The sequence below is a fragment of the Plecotus auritus genome, assembly GCF_963455305.1.
Source record: "Plecotus auritus genome assembly, chromosome: 9".
NCBI classification, from domain to species: domain Eukaryota; kingdom Metazoa; phylum Chordata; class Mammalia; order Chiroptera; family Vespertilionidae; genus Plecotus; species Plecotus auritus.
This window is the reverse complement of record NC_137783.1, coordinates 74,821,613-74,844,258: the sequence shown is the minus strand read 5'-3', so window position 1 is coordinate 74,844,258 and position 22,646 is coordinate 74,821,613. Positions and strand designations below refer to the sequence as shown.

Here is a 22,646-nt window from a genome sequence, read left to right as displayed (position 1 = left end):
CCAGTATCCTCAGATGCCTGTTAGGCCCAGGTAGGGACATACAGCTCATCCAAACCCTTGGATGACCTTACATGTTCCACTTGTCCCTTACACAGAGCTTGTATGCAGGTGTTTATTCTGATTATTTGGTCTGAAGATGGGCACTAAATATCAAAGTAGCACATGGACAATGTCATAGTACAGGCAGCACTCTGTCTGGTTTCTGTAGAAGCCCAAGACCCTGAACCTAAAAATTAAGTTCAAGGGCTAAAGTATTAATTATAATTTGGTTAAAGTTCCGTTGACTTCTAAGCCTCCAAGTACTTCCTTAATAATGTGATGTTGGCAATTACTCATTGGCAGCTTCCTGGGCTTAAATTAAATCTTCCTTATTTTCTCTAAATTGATTTGTGGGAATAAATAAAGTCCTTTGGAAGACAGTACTAAGGCAACAATCAATCAGCTACTGACAAACTACAGGAATCACTGTGATCAGCACGAGGTGGGGGGGGTGGGGAAGGAATATTTATTGAGTACCTACCATGAATTAAATATCATTTGCGTTTTATACAGCTAATGAATATACCTGGAACAAGGCTGCTGCACAATATTGATGCTTACTAAATGGTCATTACTATTTTCATCATCTACTTCAATTATCAAAAAAGCACAGAAGGGTCAGTATCATCTCCAATGGATGGATGAGGTTCAGAGAGATTATGTAACTTCTCCAATGTCCCCACAGCTAGGACATGGTAGACCCAGTATTGAAACCTACTGGGGATCGAGCCTGCAACCCGGGCACATGCTCCTTACTGTGATCGAACCCGGCACCCTGGAGTCCACAGGTCAATGCTCTATCCACTGAGCCAAACCGGCTAGAGCCCTAAGTATTTTTAAAATATATTTTTATTGATTTCATAGAGGAAGGGAGAGGGAGAGGGAGAGAAATATCAATGATGAGAGAGAATCATTGATCAGTTGCCTCCTGCATGCCCCCTACTGGAGATAAAGCCTGCAACACAGGCATGTGCCCTGACCTGGAATCAAACCATGACCTCCTGGTTCATTGGTTGATACTCAACCACTGAGCCACACCAGCTGGGCCAAAATCCATAGTATTACTTTTTATTTTATTAACTGTTCATTTTGAAATAATTTTGCCACAAAAAAGTGGCAAAAACATCACAAAGACTTCCCTTACACGCCTTCCCCAAATATTTAGATCTTACACAACCCAGTACAATGATCAAAACAGAAAATTAACACTGACACAAGACCACCAACTAAGCTACAGACCTTATTCAAATTTCACTAATGTCCTTTTTCTGGGTCAGTATCCAATCCAAGATCTCACACTGCATTTAGCTGTCGTGTCTCTTTAGTCTCTTCCAATCTTTGCCCTTCATGATCTTGACAATGTTGAAGAATATGGCCCAAATATTCAGTATCCCTCAATTTGGGTTTGCCTGACGTTTTCTTTATTTCTGCTCTGATCTTTATTACCATTACTAGAGGTCCGATGCATGAAATTCGTGAACAGTGGGGGGTCCCTCAGCCCAGCCTGCACCCTCTCCCAATCCAGGACCATTCAGGTTATGTCTGACTGCCGGTTTAGGCCCAATCCCACAGGGATCCCTGCAGATCGGGCCTAAACTGGCAGTCGGACATCCCTCTTGCAGTCTGGGACCACTGGCTCCTAACTGCTTGTCTGCCTGCCTGCCTGATCACCCCTAACCATCTCTGCCTGCCTGCCTGATTGCCCCTAACCACCTCTGCCTGCCTGCCTGATCACCTCTAACCACTCCCCTGCCTGCCTGATCACCCCTAACCACTCTGCCTGCCTGCCTGATCACCGCTAGCCACTCTCTGGGAGGCGGGGCCAGCCGGGGCAAAGGGCTGTGGTGTTCTGATCTCTGGTCGTTCCACTGTTTTGGTCACTGGGCTTTTATTATATAGGATGTTTTCCAATTGGTTACTTTTTGTGTATATGAAAGCTACTTCAGTACATTAATTTTACAACCTGTTACTTTATCTTTAATTATTTGAGTTTTATCAGTGACTAGAGGCCCAGTGCATGAAATTCGTGCACTAGTAGGGTCCCTAGTGGCTGCCAGTTGCCGACCAGGGCCTTCCTCCCTTCCCTCAGCAGGCCCCGGCCCCTGGTTGAACTCCAGGATGACCTCCTGGTCAAGGGGACAATTTGCATACTATGCTTTTATTATATAGGACTAGAGGCCTAGTGCATGGAATTCGTGCACGGGGGGGGGGGGGAGAGGGAGGGTCCCTCAGCCCGGCCTGCACCCTCTCCAATCCGGGACCCCTCGGGGGATGTCCGGCTGCCTCTCACAATCTGGGACCGCTGGTTCCTAACTGCTTGCCTGCCTGCCTGATTGTCCCTAATTGCTCCCCTACCAGCTTGATCGTCCCTAACTGCTCCCCTGCTGGCCTGATTGCCCCTAACCGCCTCTGCCTCACCCCGTACCCAGGACCCAGGATTCTCTCCTCCGGTTGGTCACAGGCACCTGGACCCAGGCTTCCCTCCCTCTGACTGGCTGCAGGCACCCAGGACCTGGGCTGGCCTCACCTGGGCTGGCTGCAGCCGCAGGGGACCACAGGGCATGCGGCTTGTCCCTCTCCTGGGCTGCAGCCCCATCCGCTGGCGCCCGGGACCGCGGGGCAGGTGGCTTATCCCTCTCCCGGGTCACAGCACCAGCCGCTGGTGCCTGGGACTGCGGGGTGTGTGGGTTGTCCCTCTTCCGGGCCGCAGCCTGGCTGGCCCCCATTCCTCTCTCACGAGCTCATTTGTGCGTGGCTGGTCCTCATTTCTCTCTCCCCAGCATTGAGTGTCTGAGCCATTATGATGTGATGGCGTGAGGGCGGGAGGGCGTGATGACCATTTGCATATTAGCTCTTTATTATATAGGTTTGTGGTTTCCAGGATTACTATCACATCAACTGTAAAAAGAAATAGTTTTTCTTTGTTGTAGTGCTTCCCAATTTAGTAAGTTACTGGCATTAGAACTATATATATTTTTTTCTCATATTAAGAAAGTATTCATCAAGTCTTATTTTCTTGAGTGTTTTTATGAGGAATGGATGTTGAATTCTAAAAGTTTGTTAGCATTTATGGAGATAATCTTTTATGATTATTTTCCCTGAAACCTATTAGTCTGGTACTATATGATATTAATGGATTTCCTAATAATGAACCTACCTTTAATTCTTGGAATTAAACTCACCAGATCATAGTGAATTATATTTTTACTATGGTGTTGGATTCTATTACTAATAAAATATTTATTTGTACTATATATGACAATTCTTCATAGGTACTCATAAATATTAGTCTGTAGTTTTCCTTTTGCACTGTCTTTATCATATTTAGATATCAATATTACCTTTGCTTCATATGAAGTAGAAAGTTTCTGTACATTTTCAATACTCTGAAATAATTATAAAGCTTTGGGACTCTCTGATATGTGAAGGTTTGATAGAATTCCCTTATAAAGTAATCTGGGCCCGGTACCTTATTTGAGGAATAGTTCCTTAATAACTTCTTTATTTCTTCTACAAAAATTGGTCTGTTTAAATTTTGTCTCTAGCAATTTTAATAAGAATTTCCGAAAAAAACGATTCATTTCATCAATGTTTAAAATGCATTTGCATAGACCTAAAAATACTCTGATAATTTTTTTTGTTTCATTGGTTACTTCTCCATTATCATTTCTCATTTTGTCTTTTGTGCTTTCTCCCTATATCTTCTTTATTGTGTTAGCCAATAGTTTGTCTATCTTGATACTTTCAACAAGTCTTTTTAAAATGCTTTCAAGAATTATTGCTATTCTGGCCTAAGTCCCTCTAAAACAACAATACCTAGAAACAACCACAATTCTCTAGTGTAAAACCAGACACTCAGCTTCCTTATCTAAAAAATTTCACATTCTTCTTTTTCTTCATTTTCTTATTTTTTGTTACCCCACCTCACATTGTTGACTCACACAATGCTGTCAACCAAAACCTCTCAGTAATTTTTAATACAATCTGCTGTTAAATCAATCTCTTCCATCTTTGTTCTTCTAAAATTGATCTTGATGCACACTTACCTCTTATAAATTTCAACCTGTTAGATTCTTTCTCTGAATATCCCTGCAGATCCTGTCCTTTCATGCATTCATTTATTCAAATCAACCAACACAACCAGGAACTGTGCCAAACCCAGTGCTTACAGGCACGTAAATAATTATGACATGAAGTGATTGCTGCAGCAATGGAGAAATGTTAAAAATGCTATTCATGCACAGAAGGCTCAAAAGGGAAGGAAATATTTGGCTGGCTTGTTAAGGTTGTTTGCCAGGCCACAAAGAGGAGAAGGGCATCCTAGGGACAGGTAATTAAAAAAAAAAGAAAGAAAGAAAAAGAGCTGTGAAGGCATATGGTATCTTGGAGGAATAGCCAGTTAATAAATTACTGTGTGGGCAGAGCCATCAGTGGCAGGCAATGAGGGTGGAGAAATAGGTCAGCACAAGACCTACCAGCACTTAGACTTAGGGCTTAAGATCTTCAGCAGGAAAGCCTGGAGCTTTGAAACAGAAGAGTGAAACTGTGAGACGCTTAGAAAGTCACTCAGGGAGACCCCATGGCTTAGAAAGAGGTCACTCAGGACTCAGAGAGAACATGGTAGGGTAGAAGAGGAGCATCAGATCTGAAGACCATGAGGAGATGAGGCAACAATTCCAGTGAGAGAAGATGGGAGCCTAAATCGGACAAGCAGCATAGTTAGAAAAGCACCATTCCAGAAACAATCATCAGAATACAGATGGAATGACAGGATGTGGGCAGTGACAAAAAGAGAGGCTCCAAAAAGTCATGCCTGAATGACTGGCTGATGATGATACATGAACTGAGAAAGGGAAAACGTGAAGAGCAAGTATTGGGGAAAGAAATAGTTTGGTTTTGAATAAGTGTCTGAGCTCTTCGTAAAACATAAAAAAGCCAGTTGGCAAAATACATGTCTAGAGCACAAGAGATGGGAGCAAGGTGGGAGGTACATGTTAGAGAGTATGTGTGTGTGATAGGTATAGCCATAGGTGTGAGTGAGACATAGTAACTACCATCTACTGAGCACACACCAGGAACTGTGCTAAGGACTTCACCACATCTTTTCATATTCTCTCTCTCTCTCTCTCTCTCTCTCTCTCTCTCTCTCTCACACACACACACACACACACACACACACACACACACACACACACACACACACACACATTAATCCTGTGAGAAACTATCTTTCTCATGTCACACAAATGGAAACCAAGGTTCAGAACAACAAAAACCCCAGGGTCACAAGGCTGCTAACTCTCAGAACAAGAACCTGAACTCAATGCTGACTCCAAATCCTTGGCTTACAAGTGAACTACAAGAAGTTATTTGGCAGGAAAGGGAGTGAGGACACGGCACGGAAGGGAAAGAAAAGATTAAAAATGTACTAACTGGCAATTTTTGTCAGCTATTGAAAGAGACACTTTATATGCCTGTCTCCTTTACTCTTCATACCCAGCCATTAAAATTGATATTATTGGCCCCATTTCCCATATGGGAAACCTTGGTCAAGATCATAGCGCTGATAACTCATGAAAATGGGATTTGAACCCACTGCACCATACTCCAAAGAATATATTATTTCTACAATACCAAAGAAAGCATACAATGAGAGAAGAGAAGGGAGTACCCAGGGCAGAGGATGTGATATATCAACATTAAAGGAACAAGTGAAGTGAAATGAGTAATAAAATAATGATCCTAGCACATGTGACCAGAGGGCAGAGGAAATATGGGAATCCAGGGATGAGAGAATTTTATTTTATTTTATTATTATTTTTTAATATATTTTATTAATTCTTTTACAGAGAGAAAGGGAGAGGGATAGAGAGCTAGAAACATCGATGAGAGAGAAACATCGATCAGCTGCCTCCTGCACGCCCCCCACTGGGGATGTGCCCGCAACCAAGGTACATGCCCTTGACCGGAATCGAACCCGGGACCCTTCAGTCCGCAGGCCGACGCTCTATCCACTGAGCCAAACCGGTTTCGGCGGGATGAGAGAATTTTAAGACAGGTGGTCAGTTAGGTCAAATGCTGTACAACCATCCAGTTGAAAGCTAAGAAGCCCATTTCATTTAATAATTACCAGGCTTTGATAACCTTTGAGAACAGATGCTGTAGAGTGGTGGGGTTAAAAGTCAGATGGCAGTGAACTGAGAAGACCTCAGAGAGCATAAAACCAGCAGTGAGGGGAGGAGACAGGGTAGCTGGAGAGGAAGGGGAATAGAGAATGAGGGTGTTTTAGGATGACAGGACATTTGTTGGCGGAGGTGTGGGGTTAGTGAAGGAGAAACAGATACAAGGGGAGGGGTGTGAATGATGCAGCAAGGTTCGAGAGAGGAAGAGGCCACTTCCTGCTCTGATTGTGAGGAAGCAGGAATATATATATACCTACAACTAGGTACAGACCTAGGGAATGTGGAGGTGGGGAAGAAGGAAGTTGAGGAGCCCAAAATCTAAATAAATGCCCCTTTATTCATTACTAGAGGCCCGATGCACAGAATTTGTGCAAGGGTAGGCCTTCCTTCCCCTGGCTGCTGGCTTCGCGGTCCCAGCCCCGCCCCCCCCTCCTGCCTTGGCACTGCCCAATGTCCCCCACCACACAACCCAGGCTCCCTGGTTCCACAGAGCCCTCTGATTGATCGACCCGCCTGCCCGTGGCCTGGGCCTCCCTCTGCAGGGCGATCGCCAGGAGGTGAGGATGGTGGTAAGAGTGCATTTGAAGTGACTGATTGTGGAATCTGCACCGGATAGAAGAAATTAAGGAGAGCTGATAAACTGAGAGGACAGAGAGTAAGGAGAGAACTTGATGCACCTCAATGTAAGTTTAATGGGAATAGAGGAGTGCAGAGATTTGGGGTGTTAAGCAGAAAGTAGAGTTTCAGAGTTCAAGATTTCAAGGGCAGCATAGCCTATTTGCTCAGTAGTTAGAGAGCAGACTTGCAGACTGAAGGGTCCCAGGTTTGATTCCAGTCAAGGGCATGTACCTGGGTTGCAGGCATGTGTGGGAGGCAACCAATCGATGTATCTCTTTCACATTGATGTTTCTCTCTGTCTCTCTCCCTCCCTTCCACTCTGTCTAAAAATAAACAGGGGGGGGGGGACAATATCCTCAGGGGAGGATTAACAAAACAAAACAAAGATTTCAAGGGCACGGCAATTTTATGCAATAAGTTCCAGGATACAGCTTCACTGTGTGGCATTTTTGTGTCAGCACAGAGAAGGACAATCATTGCTGTGGGAATGGTCAAGGAACTGGGAGTCTTGACTGTCTTCATCATGGATCCTGAAGTCATTTCAGGAGATGGTAGCTGAGGATATTTACTATTCTGCCCAGAGTCATATAACTTAAAAGACTGATAAGTGTGCCTTCAATGACGCCCAGCCAGCATGGCTCAGTAGTTGAATGTCGACCTATTAACCAGGAGGTCACGGTTCGATTCCAGTCAGGGCACATGCCCAGTGTTGTGGGCCAGATCCCCAGTGGGGCATGCAGAAGACAGCTGATGAATGATTCTCTCTCATCATTGTTCCTATCTCTCTCTCTCTCTCTGAAATCAATAAAAATAAATTAAAAAAGAAATCACTGACAAAACATTTTAATTGAATTGTCCTTTGTCATGTCACTACCATGTCTGCATGCTGACAGAGACCTATTAAATGGCATCTAACAAGAGAGATCACAGATTCACAGCTGAGTGGGCTTATTCTTATCCACAGGTTGAGGGCTTTAAGCCTTTGCTCCTTTTAAGTCTAATCTGGGGAGCCAACCACTAAACTAAGTCTCAGTGCATCTTCTCTTTGACATGAAGATATTTGTACTTGGTATCCAAGAGGTAGGCCAAGACCCTGTTCTTGTTATACTGGTAAATGCCTATTGCTGGCTCTGAAAAAACTGATTTGAACAACAAAGTAGACAATCATGAGGACCAGTCACACCACCGACTTCCCCCACAAAGATGTTATCTTAAAAGAGGCCTGTAGTGAAAGCCTAGGTCCTGGTTTTAAATTTTAGTAGAGCTACTTCTGTTAGCAGATGAAATACACATGCTTCTTGCAAGAGTCTGTTACTCTCTGGTGGTTGAACTAGTAGGTCTTTTTCTTCTTTGTCTTTTTTTGCCTCAGAATCTTTTTTCAAATTATAACTTGTGTGAAAGCCACATATGTAAAATAGGGGAAAGCAGTGATTCTCTGGTTAGCACCAGGGTGGGGAATTCACAGCCTAGTCGCCCCCCCCCCCCCACACTTTTTTTTAAAATTGATTTCGGAGAGGAAGAGAGAGGTAGAGAGAGATAGAAACATCAATGATGAGAGAGAATCATTGATTGGCTGCCTCCTGCATGCCCCCTACTGGGAATTGAGCCCACAACCTGGGCATGTGCCCTTGACTGGAATCGAACCTGGGACCCTTCAGTCCAAAGGCCGACGCTTCATCCACTGAGCCAAACTGGCCAGGGCTAGCCTAGTCCGTAACTTCATCAGCTGAGGAAAAAAAAAAATCACTGAATTTTGCTTATTTCTAGCAATATAATTTTACAAGTCAATTATTCAGTGAAGACAAAATAAATTCAGCAAAATAAAAATATCCAAAATATTAAGAAGTATACCTTGAAAATTCTGGAGAAGCTCCATAGGACATTAATCAGTTTCCAATCAGGCCCAGAGAGGGTGGGGGAGGCTGCAGGTGTAACTAACAGCTGTTGGGGTAGCGGTCCAGCTCACAATGATTCCCCCTTCTGTAGAAACATGACTCTACATACTAAGTGATGGGTCCCAGTACTGGTCTGGCATTATATCACTCCTTCCACCGGCCACAGTTGACTGATCCAGCTAAGTTGACTGGTCAAGCCTAGTAGATCTCAGGACTTTTTTGGTCTCAAATTTAGGAATAGAATCAGTACCCTTCCCCACCACCCTTCTCTCTGTTTCTCCCAGTCTCTCTTTTACAAAGTTGTAAGATATAAAACTTAGATGCCGCCATAGGCATGATGTTCACATCTGTAGTGAAAGTGAATAAAGCCACCCACAGAAAGAACCAGAGATAAGAGGCAAAAAGCAGAGGGAGAGATCCTGCCAGTGTTTGAGTTCTTGATTTTTCATTGAGACGGCTCCATCCTTGCCCATTCCATGATTTAGTTTTTTAGCCTTTCCTTGGATTCCATGAGTCAGTAGATTCCATTTTCTATCTCAAGCTGGGTTCTTGGCACTTGCAACCAAACTAATAAGAAAAGCAAGATACTTTCAGCTCTCAGCAAGGTACAACTTTCTTCAGTCATCCCAAATCTGGGTTCATCCAAACCAGCCACCTCCACCATGCTGCCAAAGTTTGACCCCAATGAAACCAAAGTCATATACTTGAGGAGCACTAGCAAGGAAGTTGGTGCCACATCTGCCCTTACCCCCAAGATTGGACCCCTGGGTCTGTCTCCTAAAAAGGTTGGTGATGATCCCGGTGGTTTTGGCTCAGTGATTGAGTGTCGACCTCTGAACCAGGAGGTCACAGTTCGATTCCTGGTCAGGGCACATGCCTGGGTTGCGGGCTTCAGTCCCACTAGGGGGTATGTAGGAAGCAGCCAATCAATGATGTTTCTCTCTCATCGATGTTTCTATCTATCTGTCTCCCTTCCCCTCTCTCTCTAATATCAATTTTAAAAATATTTTTTAAAAAGGTTGGTGATGACATCGCCAAAGCAACCAGGGGTTGGAAGGATCTGAGAATCACAGTGAAACTGAGCATTCAGAACAGATTGGCCCATTTTGAGGTAGTACCTACCTTCTGCCTTTGCCCTCATCATCAAAGCCCTCAAAGAACCACCAAGAGACTTAAAGAAGCAAAAACACACACACACACAAAAAAAAAAACAAAAATAAAAAACACCCATTAAGCACAGTGTAAATATCACTCTTGATGAGGTTATCAACATTGCCCAGCAGATGCAGCACCAATCTTTAGCTAGGGAACTCTCTGGAAACATTAAAAGAGATCCTGAGGAATGCCCAGTCTGCCTGCTGCAATGCTGATGGTTATCACCCTCATGACATCATAGATGACATCAACAACAGTGCAGTGGAATGCTGGGCTAGTTAAGAACTACAAAGGAAAATATTTCAGTTAAAGATCATTTGACAAAAAAAGCAAGACAATCAGATATACTATGTCTGTGACCACAAAGAACTAATCTTGATCCAGAATTAACATTTGAAACTTGTTTCGTGGAAGCTAGAAGGATGCCTGAGTAATCTAGACGTCTAGAAAGGCTGAGGGTTTTTATGCCAACCTTCTGAGTCAGGTCTCAGGGAAAAGAAAAGTACACACAGCAACAGTCAAATCTGTGTGAGGATTTTGGCTTGACAAGACTGAACCATTCTAAAGCTCTGAGCAGCTGGTGTGGAGAGAGGCCTTAGTAACCCCATACTCTCCATCAGCTTCCTCCAAGACACTCCAAGTAACCCTGCAATATAAATTTAAACTCTTCCAATAAATACAGTTCTGCCTACCATCTTAATTTGTGCAGGAAATCTTGACCTTGAAAGCTTTCCAGTCGCCCAATGTACGTGGTTTTCTTTGGGACCTGCCCTTCCTTCGAAATAAGTTTGTAAACCCAGCCTCTGCTTTCTATCTCCTCTAAGCTGCAAGGTCAAAGAGAATCCCTATAGGGAAATTGTTTGGTTAGAGTTGCAAAAGCACTGATTAGGCATTTCCAGAGAAGTCTGTGGGACCTTCCATCCCTAGTGTAGAAACATTCAGGAAGTAGACTCTATGGCTTCCTGATGACAAGCAGGAAAGGCAAACAAGAAAAGCAGGGGGCTCCTGCAGCGTGCTGGAGTGTGCAGGAAACCTGAATGGCTCAGGAAGGAAATCAGTTTTACAGTGAAACCAAATACTTGACACCCTCCAGCAGCAGAAGCTGAGGAGATGGGGTGGGGTGTTGCTGATAAACTGAGAAGAAGGCAGGAGGTTTGAAAACCTCGAGTTATTACTGGCCTAAATTCTGCCAGGAAAAGAATGTAATATGGCATTTCTTTCCTATTAATTCCTTCAGGTCTTACTGAACCAGGAAAGGCTACTTATTCATTGAACTTGGTAGCTAACTAGGTAAAAGTAAAGTTCACAAGTAAAAATTTTAGATTTCTTCTTCCCTACATGGGAAGGGCTCTTTGTATTAGTGTTCAGCCCAGTAGTCAAAGGATAATATACCATAATGTAAAAACCTAAAAACTTTCTGGAAGATTTCATCTCCTAACCTCATTTTTAATTTTCCATTAGTTATGAGTTCCATAAACACTCTGTTCTTCACAAGTATCTATACTAATAAAAAGGTAATATGCTAATTAGACCAGACGTCCCTCCAGACAAAGCCACGGTGGTGGGGACTGAGGCAGAGGCAGTTAGGGGCAACCAGGCCGGCAGGGGAGAGCAGTTAGGGCAGGGGTGGGCAAACTTTTTGACTCGAGGGCCACAATGGGTTCTTAAACTGGACCGGAGGGCCGGAACAAAAGCATGGATGGAGTGTTTGTGTGAACTAATATAAATTCAAAGTAAAGGAGCGGAGGGGAGAGCAAGAGAACCGGATAGAACAGCCGGATCCGGCCCGTGGGCCATAGTTTGCCCACGGCTGAGTTAGGGGCAACCGGGCTGGCAGTGGAGGGCGGTTAAGGGTGATCAGGCCAGCAGGCAGAGACAGTTAGGGGCAATCAGGCAAGCAGGGGAGCAGTTAGGGGCATCAAGCAGGCAGGCAGAGGGGATCGGGCCTAAACCGGCAGTCAGACGTCCCCGAGGGGTCCCAGATTGGAGAGGGTGCAGGCCGGGCTGAGGTACCCCCACCCCATGCATGCATTTCGTGCACCGGGCCTCTAGTATGTTATAAGTGTTCAATAAATGCATATGAATGAATGAATGAATGAATGAATGAATGAATGAATGAAATGTATCACTGTATAATCTATGAGTGTCCTTTACTAATAACCAGGCATGGAGCCCACTCTTTTTTTTTTTTTTTTTTTAACTTCTTTTCATCAATGATGAGAGAGAACCATTGATCAGCTGCCTGGAGCCCACTCTTAGGGCCTTTGGTATTGGTTTCCTACCTCCCTAATATATATGATTGTTATCATAATTAGCTAGTTTATTAATATTAATAATAGAAAGAGAGCAAAGGGGAGGCCAGACATTATAAGAATGATCATCTGTGCAGCCTCACCAGGAAGCTACAGCTTCACTCTCCCCAGTAAACAACCAGTCCATTCCCTGCAGTTCACTGGGGGAAGGGATTGAACAAAGGGGGAGATGGGCACATTCGCAGTTAAGTTGGGGTGACATAGGAAAGGTGCTTGCCTGTCAGTCTAGCCTGGGAAAAAGATCACTGGCTAGGAGGGTGGACTCTAATGGAAGCCCATGAAATCCTGGAAGGTTAAAATCCCCAGATAAAGGGAGTTCCCTCTCTTGTGCTCTCTTGCTCTTGCACTCCTGTTTCTCACTTGCTCTGCGACCAGCACTCGCCTGTGTGCTAACCTACCATATGGCCTTAAGCAGCTGCATGGCCGTGGCCCTATGGACCCCACATGCAATGAACTGCAGCTGGGAAGACAAGCTAAGCTAGTCAGATGCTGGACTGAACTGTAATTTTGTTGTTGTTGTTAATCCTTACCTGAGGATATTTTTTCCATTGGTTACCTCCTGCACAAGCAGATTGAGCCTGCAATTGTGGCACATGCCCTTGACCAGAACTGAACCTGCGACCCTTCAGTCTGCCGGCTGACGCTCTAACCACCGAGCCAAACCAGTCAGGCTGGACTGTAATTTAATATGGGACAGAAAGTCTGGGTAGTGGCCTTGATCCTAGCCCTGCTGAAGACAAGACTGGACTTTTTCCATGGCAGGACATAGAGATGGGACTTTGGAGGGAAACCCCCTTAATTTTATCCACTGAGCCAAACCAGCTAGCACTTTTTTTTTTTTTTAAATCCTCACCCAAACCCCTTAATTTTACATCATCAATAAAGCTTTCCACCAAATCCCATCCTCCAGTGGGGAAATTCTTTTCCCTGAGGCACCCCAAGAACTCCACTTCCATTAATAACATGACCACTGAATGTTATGTCCATGACCACTTAAATAGGGCCTGGTTCGAGGATAACAAATAAGGAAATACATTCAGGAAAGTTTCAGTCCTTACAGCCTCGACAACAGGGCGAGTCATGGGGAAGTGGCACCTGGCAAACAGTGCCCTATCACTGATCCACAGGCCTGGCCAGCCCATCACTCACCATGAGGAACATAACGCTGCCTGAGAGCTTGCTGCCAGGGAGCATCTGTTTAGCTGGTATTGACTCCTGTGGGAATAAAGCCAATGAGCTTGGGTGAGGAGTGGAGAAATCAGTCAGGATAGAAAAAAGAAGGCTGGGGAGTGTGGTGCTTTGTTACATTAAAGACTTAACTGGCCTTTAATTTCTACAGCAAAGCACAGAGGAGGTCATTGTGGAAATGTCTGACTGCCTCTGCTTGACCCCAGGTTGCAGAAGGCGTGAGGCACTTAGGAGGGATGGCTGCTGCAGCTGCTTCACATGCCAATCCTCTTCTTCACTGGCCCTGTGTCCCCCTTACGGGAATGGCACCAGACAAAGGCTCTTCCTGTGTTTCTCAGGGACTATCAAGCAGATGAATCTCTATGTGAGATTTAAATTTCTACTTTTCTATGTGGAGAAAAACTGGTAGGGAAAGTCTCCCAGGTCATGTGCTTAAGAGGTTAAGGCTCAGACACCTGATTTCCTGTTGACCAACATTTTAACAAATCAGTTAAACAACTTTCAGTCCCTTGGGCCATTCATATTCCAGCCAGGCACAGGTTCACTCTGCCTGACAAGCAGGATTTCTACCTCACCACAATTTCCCAAGTTTGATACTCTGGCAATTTACTTTATTTTCATTGCCCTGTGAGCTCCACCAGGGCACAGACTATGTTTTTTACATCTGTTTCCAGAACCTGGCACGGTGCCTGGTAAACAGTCATTCAGTGACTGTCTGTTAAGTGAGTACTTGCATGCATGTTTTCCAGATTAGCAGGAAGAAAAGTCTGGTCTCAGTGAGCAGGTCACTTGGTAAATATTTGGTACTTTTCATGATATTATTAAGTAGAAGATATCTGTATAATATCCCACAAACACTACCTCTTTTATGGTACATATCACATTAAGCATCCTGTTATGATTCTTATAGTACACCCATAAATCTCTTCCTATAAATTCCTTGGAAGCAGGAACTAGTTGTTTTTCTATTATTTTATCCATTTCCTCATCCAATAAATGAATTAAATAATGGAATGAATGAACGCTTACTTGCCAGACTATACTATAGTCTTTGATCTCCCCAAATCTTCCAACACTTGCACTAACGTACTTTTTAAAAAAAGTCTAGCCCCTACAAAAACACTTGCAGAAAAAACACTTGGCACATTAACTAAAGATAATGTTCATATGACATCAATACCAAGTGGCAGAGAAAACAAATAAATAGCTTTGAGGCAGATCAGAATGGGGACAAATGATAGATAGGGCAGGCCCAAAACATATGAGCTGGAGATGACAGCCAGGTGAGCTATAGAATGTGGCTGTAGCCAAAAGTTGTGGATAATTCAAAATGCAGACTAACCATGTCAATAAAAGGGACTGCACTGACATGAATCAATTCTGTGAGTAATTTGTCAGGTGTGTTGAGACCAGGGCTATTCAGGGAACATAATAGAAGAAAATTCTGCCATGCACAGTTATGCATAGTGGCATATGGTTGAGAACAGAGGCTAAGAGTGGGTAGAGGAAAGCCTTGATTCAAAGGACAGGGTTTCTCTCTGCTGCATGGTTTCCTAATAATTAATCAATCAGGGCCAAAGCTTCATTTCCTGTGGCAGTTTTCTCTGCCACAGAGAAAGACGTCACGGCTCTAACTACACAGACCTTAAAAGCATCTGGGTGGAGGAGATCCAAGATGGCGGCGTAGGTAAACACCTAAACTGCTGCCTCGCACAACAATTTCAAAACTACAACTAAAAGACAAAACGTCTATCACCCAGAACCACGGGAAAGCTGGCTGAGTGGAAGTTCTACAACTAGAAGGAAAGAGCAAACAGCATTGAGGGGTGCACAAGCGCTGAAAAGCTGAGGTACAGAGACGCGCAAATTGGGCTGGCAACGGGCATCTGGGAGCGCTGCTGTTTTCAACCCGAAGGGAGATAAGCTCCCGATTACTCTGAACTCCAGTTTCTGGGGAGACGCGGGGGACCCAAACTCCTACGGGGAGAAGCTGGACTGTCTGCCGTGGGGTCGGAAAGTGAGGGAGGCTTGCTTGCAGGGCTGCGCAGGAACAATTGTTTATTGTGCTGGGGCGCGGGACGCAGGAACACGGTCAGAGACGCAGAGCCGCAGAGCTGGCTTACTGGCAGCCATCGCTGTTTGCCACGCCCTAGCCTAGTCACGCCCTGAGACCCCGCCCTGCACAATCTACAAACCCACCCAAGCTCCAAGCAGCGGCTTTAGCATATAAATGGTCTGCCCTATGGCAGCTTAACCTAGCAAACTTGCAGCCGGGGTCAGACAGCTCCAAAACCTCCAAACCCCAAGCAAAGAAGAGAAAACTGTAGTTCTTGCTGTAGATCCTGCTGGGTGGCCTCAGACAGTAGCTGACCTGCACCCCATTGGAGATCCAGAAGCCAGTGTACCTAGTGGTCAGTGTGAGACACCAGATTTCAACTCCTCACATCCATAAGTGACACATTCAAGAGGCAGACTCAGTGAGCACCAAAGCCCCACTGAAACAAGTCCTGCACCATAAGTGTGTCTCCAGTGCAGCAGTTCTTCCATTATAGACACAGCAGGTCCTCACAGCCAATTGGCCTGGAGGTCAATTCCTCCCAGTGTACCAACAGCAATCAAGGCTTAACTACACCAAGACTTTGCACTCAGCCCACAAAGGGGTGTACCAAAGGCGTCCACCTCAGGTGATTGGGGAGGCTGAGCTACTGGCCCCTATAGGTCACCTACCACACAAAGCCACTCCATCAACACAAGGAAGCAACAAAATGCGGAGACAAAGAAACATGTCACGAATGAGAGAAATGGAGGAAAGCAAACTAATGGACGACATAGAGTTCAGAACCACATTTATAAGGTTACTCAAGAATCTTCTAAAAACTGCTGAGAAACTTGATGAGACCTCCGAGGAGCTTAGTGAGACCTTCAAGGACCTTAATGAGAATGCCAAAAAAATGGAAAAGGACCAGTCAGAAATTAAGCATACACTGTCTGAAATAAAGAATATACAGAAACTCAACTGTAGATCAACGTACCCCAAGAATCAAACCAAAGATCTGAAATATGAGGAAACAAAAAACACCCAACCAGAAAAACAAAAAGAAAAAAGAATCCAAAAATATGAAGATAGTGTAAGGAGCCTCTGGGACAACTTTAAGTGTACCAACATCTGAATTTTTGGGGTGCCAGAAGAAGAGAGAGAACAAAATATTGAAAACCTATTAGAAGAAATAATGACAGAAAACTTTCCTTACCTGGTGAAAGAAATAGACTTACAAGTTCAGGAAGCACACAGAACCCCATACAAGAGGAATCCAAAGAGGACCACACCAAGACACATCATAATTAAAATGCCAAGGGCAAAAGACAAAGAGAGAATCTTGAAAGCAGCAAGAGAAAAACGGTTAGTTACCTACAAGGGAGCACCCATACGACTGTCAGCTGATTTCTCGGCAGAAACTATGCAGGCCAGAAGGGAGTGGCAAGAAATATTCAAAGTGATGAACAGCAAGAACCTACAACCAAGATTACTCTACCCAGCAAAGCTATCATTCAGAGTTGAAGGTCAGATAAAGAGCTTCACGGATAAGAAAAAGCTAAAGGAGTTCATCACCATCAAACCAGGATTACATGAAATGCTGAAGGGTGTTCTTTAAGAAGAGGAAGAAGAAGAAAAAGGTAAAGATAAAAATTATGAACAACAAAATGACATCAAATACATACCTACCAACAAGTGAATCTAAAAATTCAAGTGAATAAAAAATCTGAAGAACAGAATGGACTGGTGAATATAATAGAATCAGGGACATAGAAAGGGAGTGGACTGACAATTCTCAGGGGGGAGGGCGTGTGAGGGGTGCGGGAAGAGACTGGACAAAAAGCTTACACCTATGGATGAAGACAGTGGCGGGGGGGGGGGGTGGTAAGGGCATGGGGTGGGGTGGGGAATCAGGTGGAGGGGAGCTATGGGGGAAAAAAAGAGGAACACCTGTAATAATCTGAACAATAAAGATTTATTTAAAAAAAAAAAAAGCATCTGGGTGATGAAGAATAGCTTCAGATATGCCTGGATCATTCCACAGAGATGACTGGATACGTGTGATATTCTTAGCCTCAGTATAAGGAGTTTCTCAAAGGGACTGAAGTGTATTCTGACACTGGCCTTTAAGTCCTTATCTATATCCTTATCACATGACTCTAACAAAAGAGATTGAATATACCTGGATCTATTAAGCAATCCTAGAGGCTGGAATAGGTCGATTAGGGCCCCGTCATCTCTGAAATAACTGATCATAGCATTATTCAGTAGCACTAAATGTGATACAGTATGTGAAAAGAATTATTCAATATAATTTATTATGTATGTAAAAATAATTATTTAAACTTTAAGGGACATTTGAGATTTAATATGTTACTATTAATATTATTTAGATTATGTCAGTTTCTCAGAGAAACCAAAATACTGATTGGCTATCAGAGTTCAAATCCACTAATAGAAGGGAATAAATTATACATTAGCCTGCAGATGGGATGGAAGGGAAGTTTACAGTATAGATAGAAAAATCAAATGTCAGAAAAAAGAGGCATTACTACATTATTCTAGAGGTGAATTAATAAAGTTGTGTGTCTATTGTTTTTATTTTTTGTTGTTTTGTTTTTATTAAGACTCCATTACCACCACAAAAAGAAAACTCTCTCACTTTCCCTTTCCCTTATGATTTATAACACCTGGAGGTCAGGGGACATTTATGGACACACTAAAGCTCTTCAGTGGAAATGTTAGGAAGTGAAAAAGAGAAGGCAAAGACAGGCTGACTCTGTGCTGGTTCTCTCCTTCTGATAAGACAGTGGGACCTGATATTTGGGACTGAGTTTAAAAAAGGGGAGGCCAGAGGAGGATCTAAGGGGCTTCTGCATAATTGGTGGATAAGTCAGATGTGTGACCATGGAGAGGCCCAAAGGCAGAGAAAAGAAGAACCGGGAATGCTGGAAGCACTCAAAGAGGTGGCTTCCCGGCTTGTATGGCTGTAGCTCTTTGTTAACAACCCCCTGACATGTGTTCAAAGAGGACTGGTGCAAAGATGAGGAGCCCTGCAGTGCAGGCAGGATGCAAACTCTGCCCTTCAATGAGGGTTGTGACAGCTTCAGCCAAAGGAAAATCCTGACTCAAGTGGGTTAGGTTGGGACAGCATCTCTGCAACTTTCCTCTCTTTGTCAGGAACAAGGCTGGGCACAGGGGCCAGGACTGGAGAAGGTTCTGGAACAGGTCAGGCTGCAGAACTTCTTAATTAGAAACAGGAATTGAGGAAAGAGCCTGTAGTGCAGCTGTAGCAAGAAAATCTTACACACAAATTCATGAGAATGGCTACCTCTAGGGAAATACTGCAGGGATGGCCAAGGCGCTGTCTTGCCTGTTATGTTCATATTTAAGAAAAGAAGGTACTCATATATTCATTGTTTAAAGACTAGTTTTAAAAAATCTTAAATTTAAGAAAGAGAAGGAAGAGAGGGAGAGGTGAAAAGAAAAGGAGAAAGGAAGCAAGACACGACTGACAGTCTAGGTCTCCTTGTAGGGGTCTCCTTGGAGCCTGGGGTAAGGCAAAGGGGTGGGGCTCAGAAGCAATGAAAGACATAAGGAACAAATCACAAGGGGGAAGGATCCTAAATCAGAATTCTCTAGGTCACAAGAAAAAGAAATGTAATAAGTAACAGAATTTTGAGAGAAAACAGTGAAGAGAAAAAGACTAGCCAGCCCTCTCCTATACTGCCTGTCAGATTGGGGCCCCAGTTCCCCACTCTCACACAGAAGGGAGCAAATACTGACTCCCCTGAATTGAGCCCAGAAACCCAGACCTTCTCTCCTTTTACGTCTTCTCTGCCAACCATGCCCTTGGTTGTGGAGAAATCTACTAGCCTGGATGTAAAAAATATATCAATATGAAGAGGGCACTTCATATGGACCACCTACCTGCTCACCCTGCCCTCTCAAACTTTCTACCAATGCAATGCCACCCATCTTTCCTTCCGCTCTTCGGTTAGCTCCTGAAATAGAGTGAGCACTTCTGCCATATACTCAGGAATTTCCTTGGGGAGAATCCCTGGGGAGAGTGGCGAACACCTCTTCTGGAAGGAGATGACCTCTGAATCTGTGGTCCTGTCTTCTGGGCTCAGGTTAGCTGCCAGGGAAGGTCAATGCCCAGCGTAGCTGGAGGCAGGCGGCCCCTTTGATTTCTCGCGGTTCACCAGTCTGGTAGGCACCCTCCCACCACCAAAGCCGACTTAGGGCTCTGCATGCGAATTGTTCTGGGGTCCTCGTGAGGATGAGGGCTGAGGAGGACCGAGACTAGGTGGGAGGCGCTGGGGAAGGGGAGCTGGACAGTGGGAGGGGCAGATGGGACGGGGCAGTTACCTCGTTGAAGCCCTCCTGCAGGACGTCCAGAAAGTTCCCCCGGGCCAGGCACGCTAGCATGGTTCCTGCCGGGGGCTCCCCGGGCGGGGCTGCAGGCCAGGCGGCGCCGCCTCCTCCCACTGCACACAAAGACTCCGGGTTCAGCTCATGGGGATTTCTCCGGAGTCCCGCACGCCACTTACTGGAAACCCAGACCTGAGCCAAACTAGCGGCTTCCACTGGGCATGCTCCTACAGAGGCCTCTGCCGGAGGGGCCCGGCTGCTGCCGCGGTTCCTATAGAAACAGCTGGTACGCGACGGCTGGACCCGCGCTGGCTTAGGGAGAGCGCCAGCCGGCGTGAAGGGGAGCGCCGCGGGCGCGCGGAGGCAGGCGTGAGCGCGCACCACACGCACACGCACACGCACACGCGCGCACACACGAGCACATACGTGCGCACACACGAGCACATACGCGCGCACGTGAACACGCACACACACGGGCGTGCCGGCGTGTGCATGCACTTGCAGTCACATACGCACACACCAGGTCTGCAGACAGGCGTGTCTGAGAGCGCGCGCGCTGCACACACACCAGATCCGCTGACTAAAGCCGCGAGCAATTCACCGCAGCATGGCGGGTGGGAAAGGGAGTGAATCAGAGGATTATAGCCCCTCCCCTCTTCCACACTAGCTGAAAACGGCAACCTTTTTCCATATGGGGCCTGGACAGTGAGGTTAGGCTAAAGAAGAGGAAGCAAAAGGGAGAGAAAAAGAAAAAGAGAAGAACCATTCAGAAGGAAGGAGAGAGAGAGAGAGAGAGAGAGAGAGAGAGAGAGAGAGAGAGAGAGAGAGAGAGAGAGAGAGAGAGAGAATAGAAAGAAAAAACTTCAGTTATTGATGGTATTAGAACCCATTTAATTGAAAGAAAGCTAAGCAAATCACACAGGATCACCACAGAAACATCAAGGGTAAACCAAGGATGACCAGGGCTTTGACAAAAACAAACAAACAAAAGAAAAACACCTTTCTTTTTAGAATAACTTCTAAAATGTAAAATCCATATTTTTAATAAGTTTTAAATTAATTAAATGGGTTTTAATTGAAATAAAAACAGCAAAAATGTTCTGGTGCTTTTGAAAGAGTTAAGTAAAGCCTGCTCAAGAGAAAGAGCTATTCCCCTCTCTTTCTTCTTATTCAAGTCATAGGCTTATTTATTTTTAAGAACACTAGCCAGTTGTATTCTCAGTGCATACTCTTGTTTCCATAGGAAACAGGAAGCTGAAAGAGCACCCATAGTGCGTATATGTTACAATTCCTGATCCCAGATGGACAAAAAGGGTTATAGAGTGTTAAGGCTCAGAGGGGATTGGGGTCTTGTCCAAGGACACAGCAGTTCAGTGACAGACAGTTGAGGATCTAGGACTCTACACTCATAATTTTGCAGGAGGGACAGATTCTCTCCCCAAAACCCCATTAGAACCTTAGCAAGAAAACTCAGTCATGGCTCTTATGCAACATAATGATCTCCTCCTCAGGTCAGTAGGAAAAAAATCTTTACCCAGAGCAGCCAGAACTAGCAACATCTTGCCTACATGTTTAAAGCTGCTAAACACAGATGATTCTGAGAAGAGAGACACCTTCCTTCTGACCACAGCAAGCAGGAAGCAGAAAGCCAGCAGAGGTGTTAAATGGCTGCTACTGGTTGAATACTGTGGGTTCCATTCTGGCTAAGGCTGGGGAAAAACCATGACAACAAATCAAACTGAACATGAGCAGCCCACAAGTTAGAAGACCATCATTCACAACCCATCTGGAATTTAGTTGCCAAGAACTCCCCTCACCAGAACCACAGTCTATACACCCTCAGGTGAGTCACTAACTCATGTTAATACAACAAGGCCTTTTAAAAGAGAAGTATGCCACTTCCAAGAGCATAAAATTGCGTAGACACAGTAGAAAATATTGAGTCATCAGAAGGAGGTTCTGCTGTTTCCTATGCCAAGAAGTCACTGTTTTTCAAACAAGTCAATTATCAAAGGAAGACTCCTGACCTCAATGCTCCTGGGAAAAGATTCATTACATCACTGAATTTTAAAGGTTCAAAAAAAGATCTCACCCAGCCAGTATTGCTCAGTGGTTGAGCACCAACCTATGAACCAGGAGGTCACGGTTAGATTCCAGGTCAGGACCATGCCAGGGTTGAGGGTTCGACACCCAGTACGGGGCATCCAGGTGGCAGGCGATCGGTGATTCTCTCTCATCATTGATGCTTCTAACTCTCTCTCCCTCTCCCTTCCTCTCTGAAATCAACAAAAATATATTTTAAAAACATCTCATTTGGCCCAACTCCCTCATTTCACAGAGGAAGGAACCAAGGCTAGGAGAGGAGAGGTGCTTAGAGTCACACAGCTAGTCATGTGGGAGCTAAGATCTGAAGCAAAGGTCTCTGCAGCCCAACCCTATGCAGGAGGATTAAGGAGAGCGTTGTGAACTGAGGAAAGATTTACTGTAGGGCATTTGGTCCAAGATTGCACTCTTCCCTGGAAATCTATACTTATACCAACCACATAGTCTACAGTAGTAGTGTCCAATAGAACTTCCTGTGAGGGTGGAAGTGTTCTATATCTGTACTGTCCAATACAGTGACCACTAGCCACATGTGGCTAATGAAAATGTGGATCTAAAATTTAAATGGCATTTAATTGTAATTCATTTAAACTTAGATAGTACAATTTCAGAGTATTCCATTGTCCCCATACAACTATTGAAATGTTCCCAAAGTTATGATATATTGTATATAATTTGCTCTCACAATTGGAAAAAGCACAAAATTCATGTTTGGCCATATAATCTCTCTTTTTTTTTTCTCTCT

At 44.6% G+C, this 22,646-nt stretch overlaps 1 protein-coding gene and 1 pseudogene across 4 annotated transcripts in view; one reads left to right on the top strand and one right to left on the bottom strand.

Moving 5' to 3' along the window:
• DIXDC1 (DIX domain containing 1) overlaps nt 1-20,341 on the bottom strand; it is a 64,195-nt gene extending 43,854 nt beyond the window's left edge. The window contains exons 1-2 of one of the 3 annotated variants that reach the window (XM_080640481.1): nt 19,796-19,971; nt 13,351-13,416 (exon numbers count right to left, since the gene is read on the bottom strand). In XM_080640481.1, the coding sequence (XP_080496607.1) occupies nt 13,351-13,416; nt 19,796-19,855 (126 nt within the window). In that variant the 5' untranslated portion in view covers nt 19,856-19,971. Of the gene's footprint in view, nt 1-13,350; nt 13,417-19,795 lie in introns of all 3 variants that reach the window. The other 2 variants (XM_080640479.1, XM_080640478.1) reach the window with 2 other exon arrangements.
• On the top strand, nt 9,397-10,171 carry LOC308234837 (large ribosomal subunit protein uL11-like; annotated as a pseudogene). Its single transcript has 2 exons — nt 9,397-9,519; nt 9,753-10,171. The product of its transcript is annotated as a large ribosomal subunit protein uL11-like (transcript).
• Nucleotides 20,342-22,646: the final 2,305 nt, after the last annotated feature.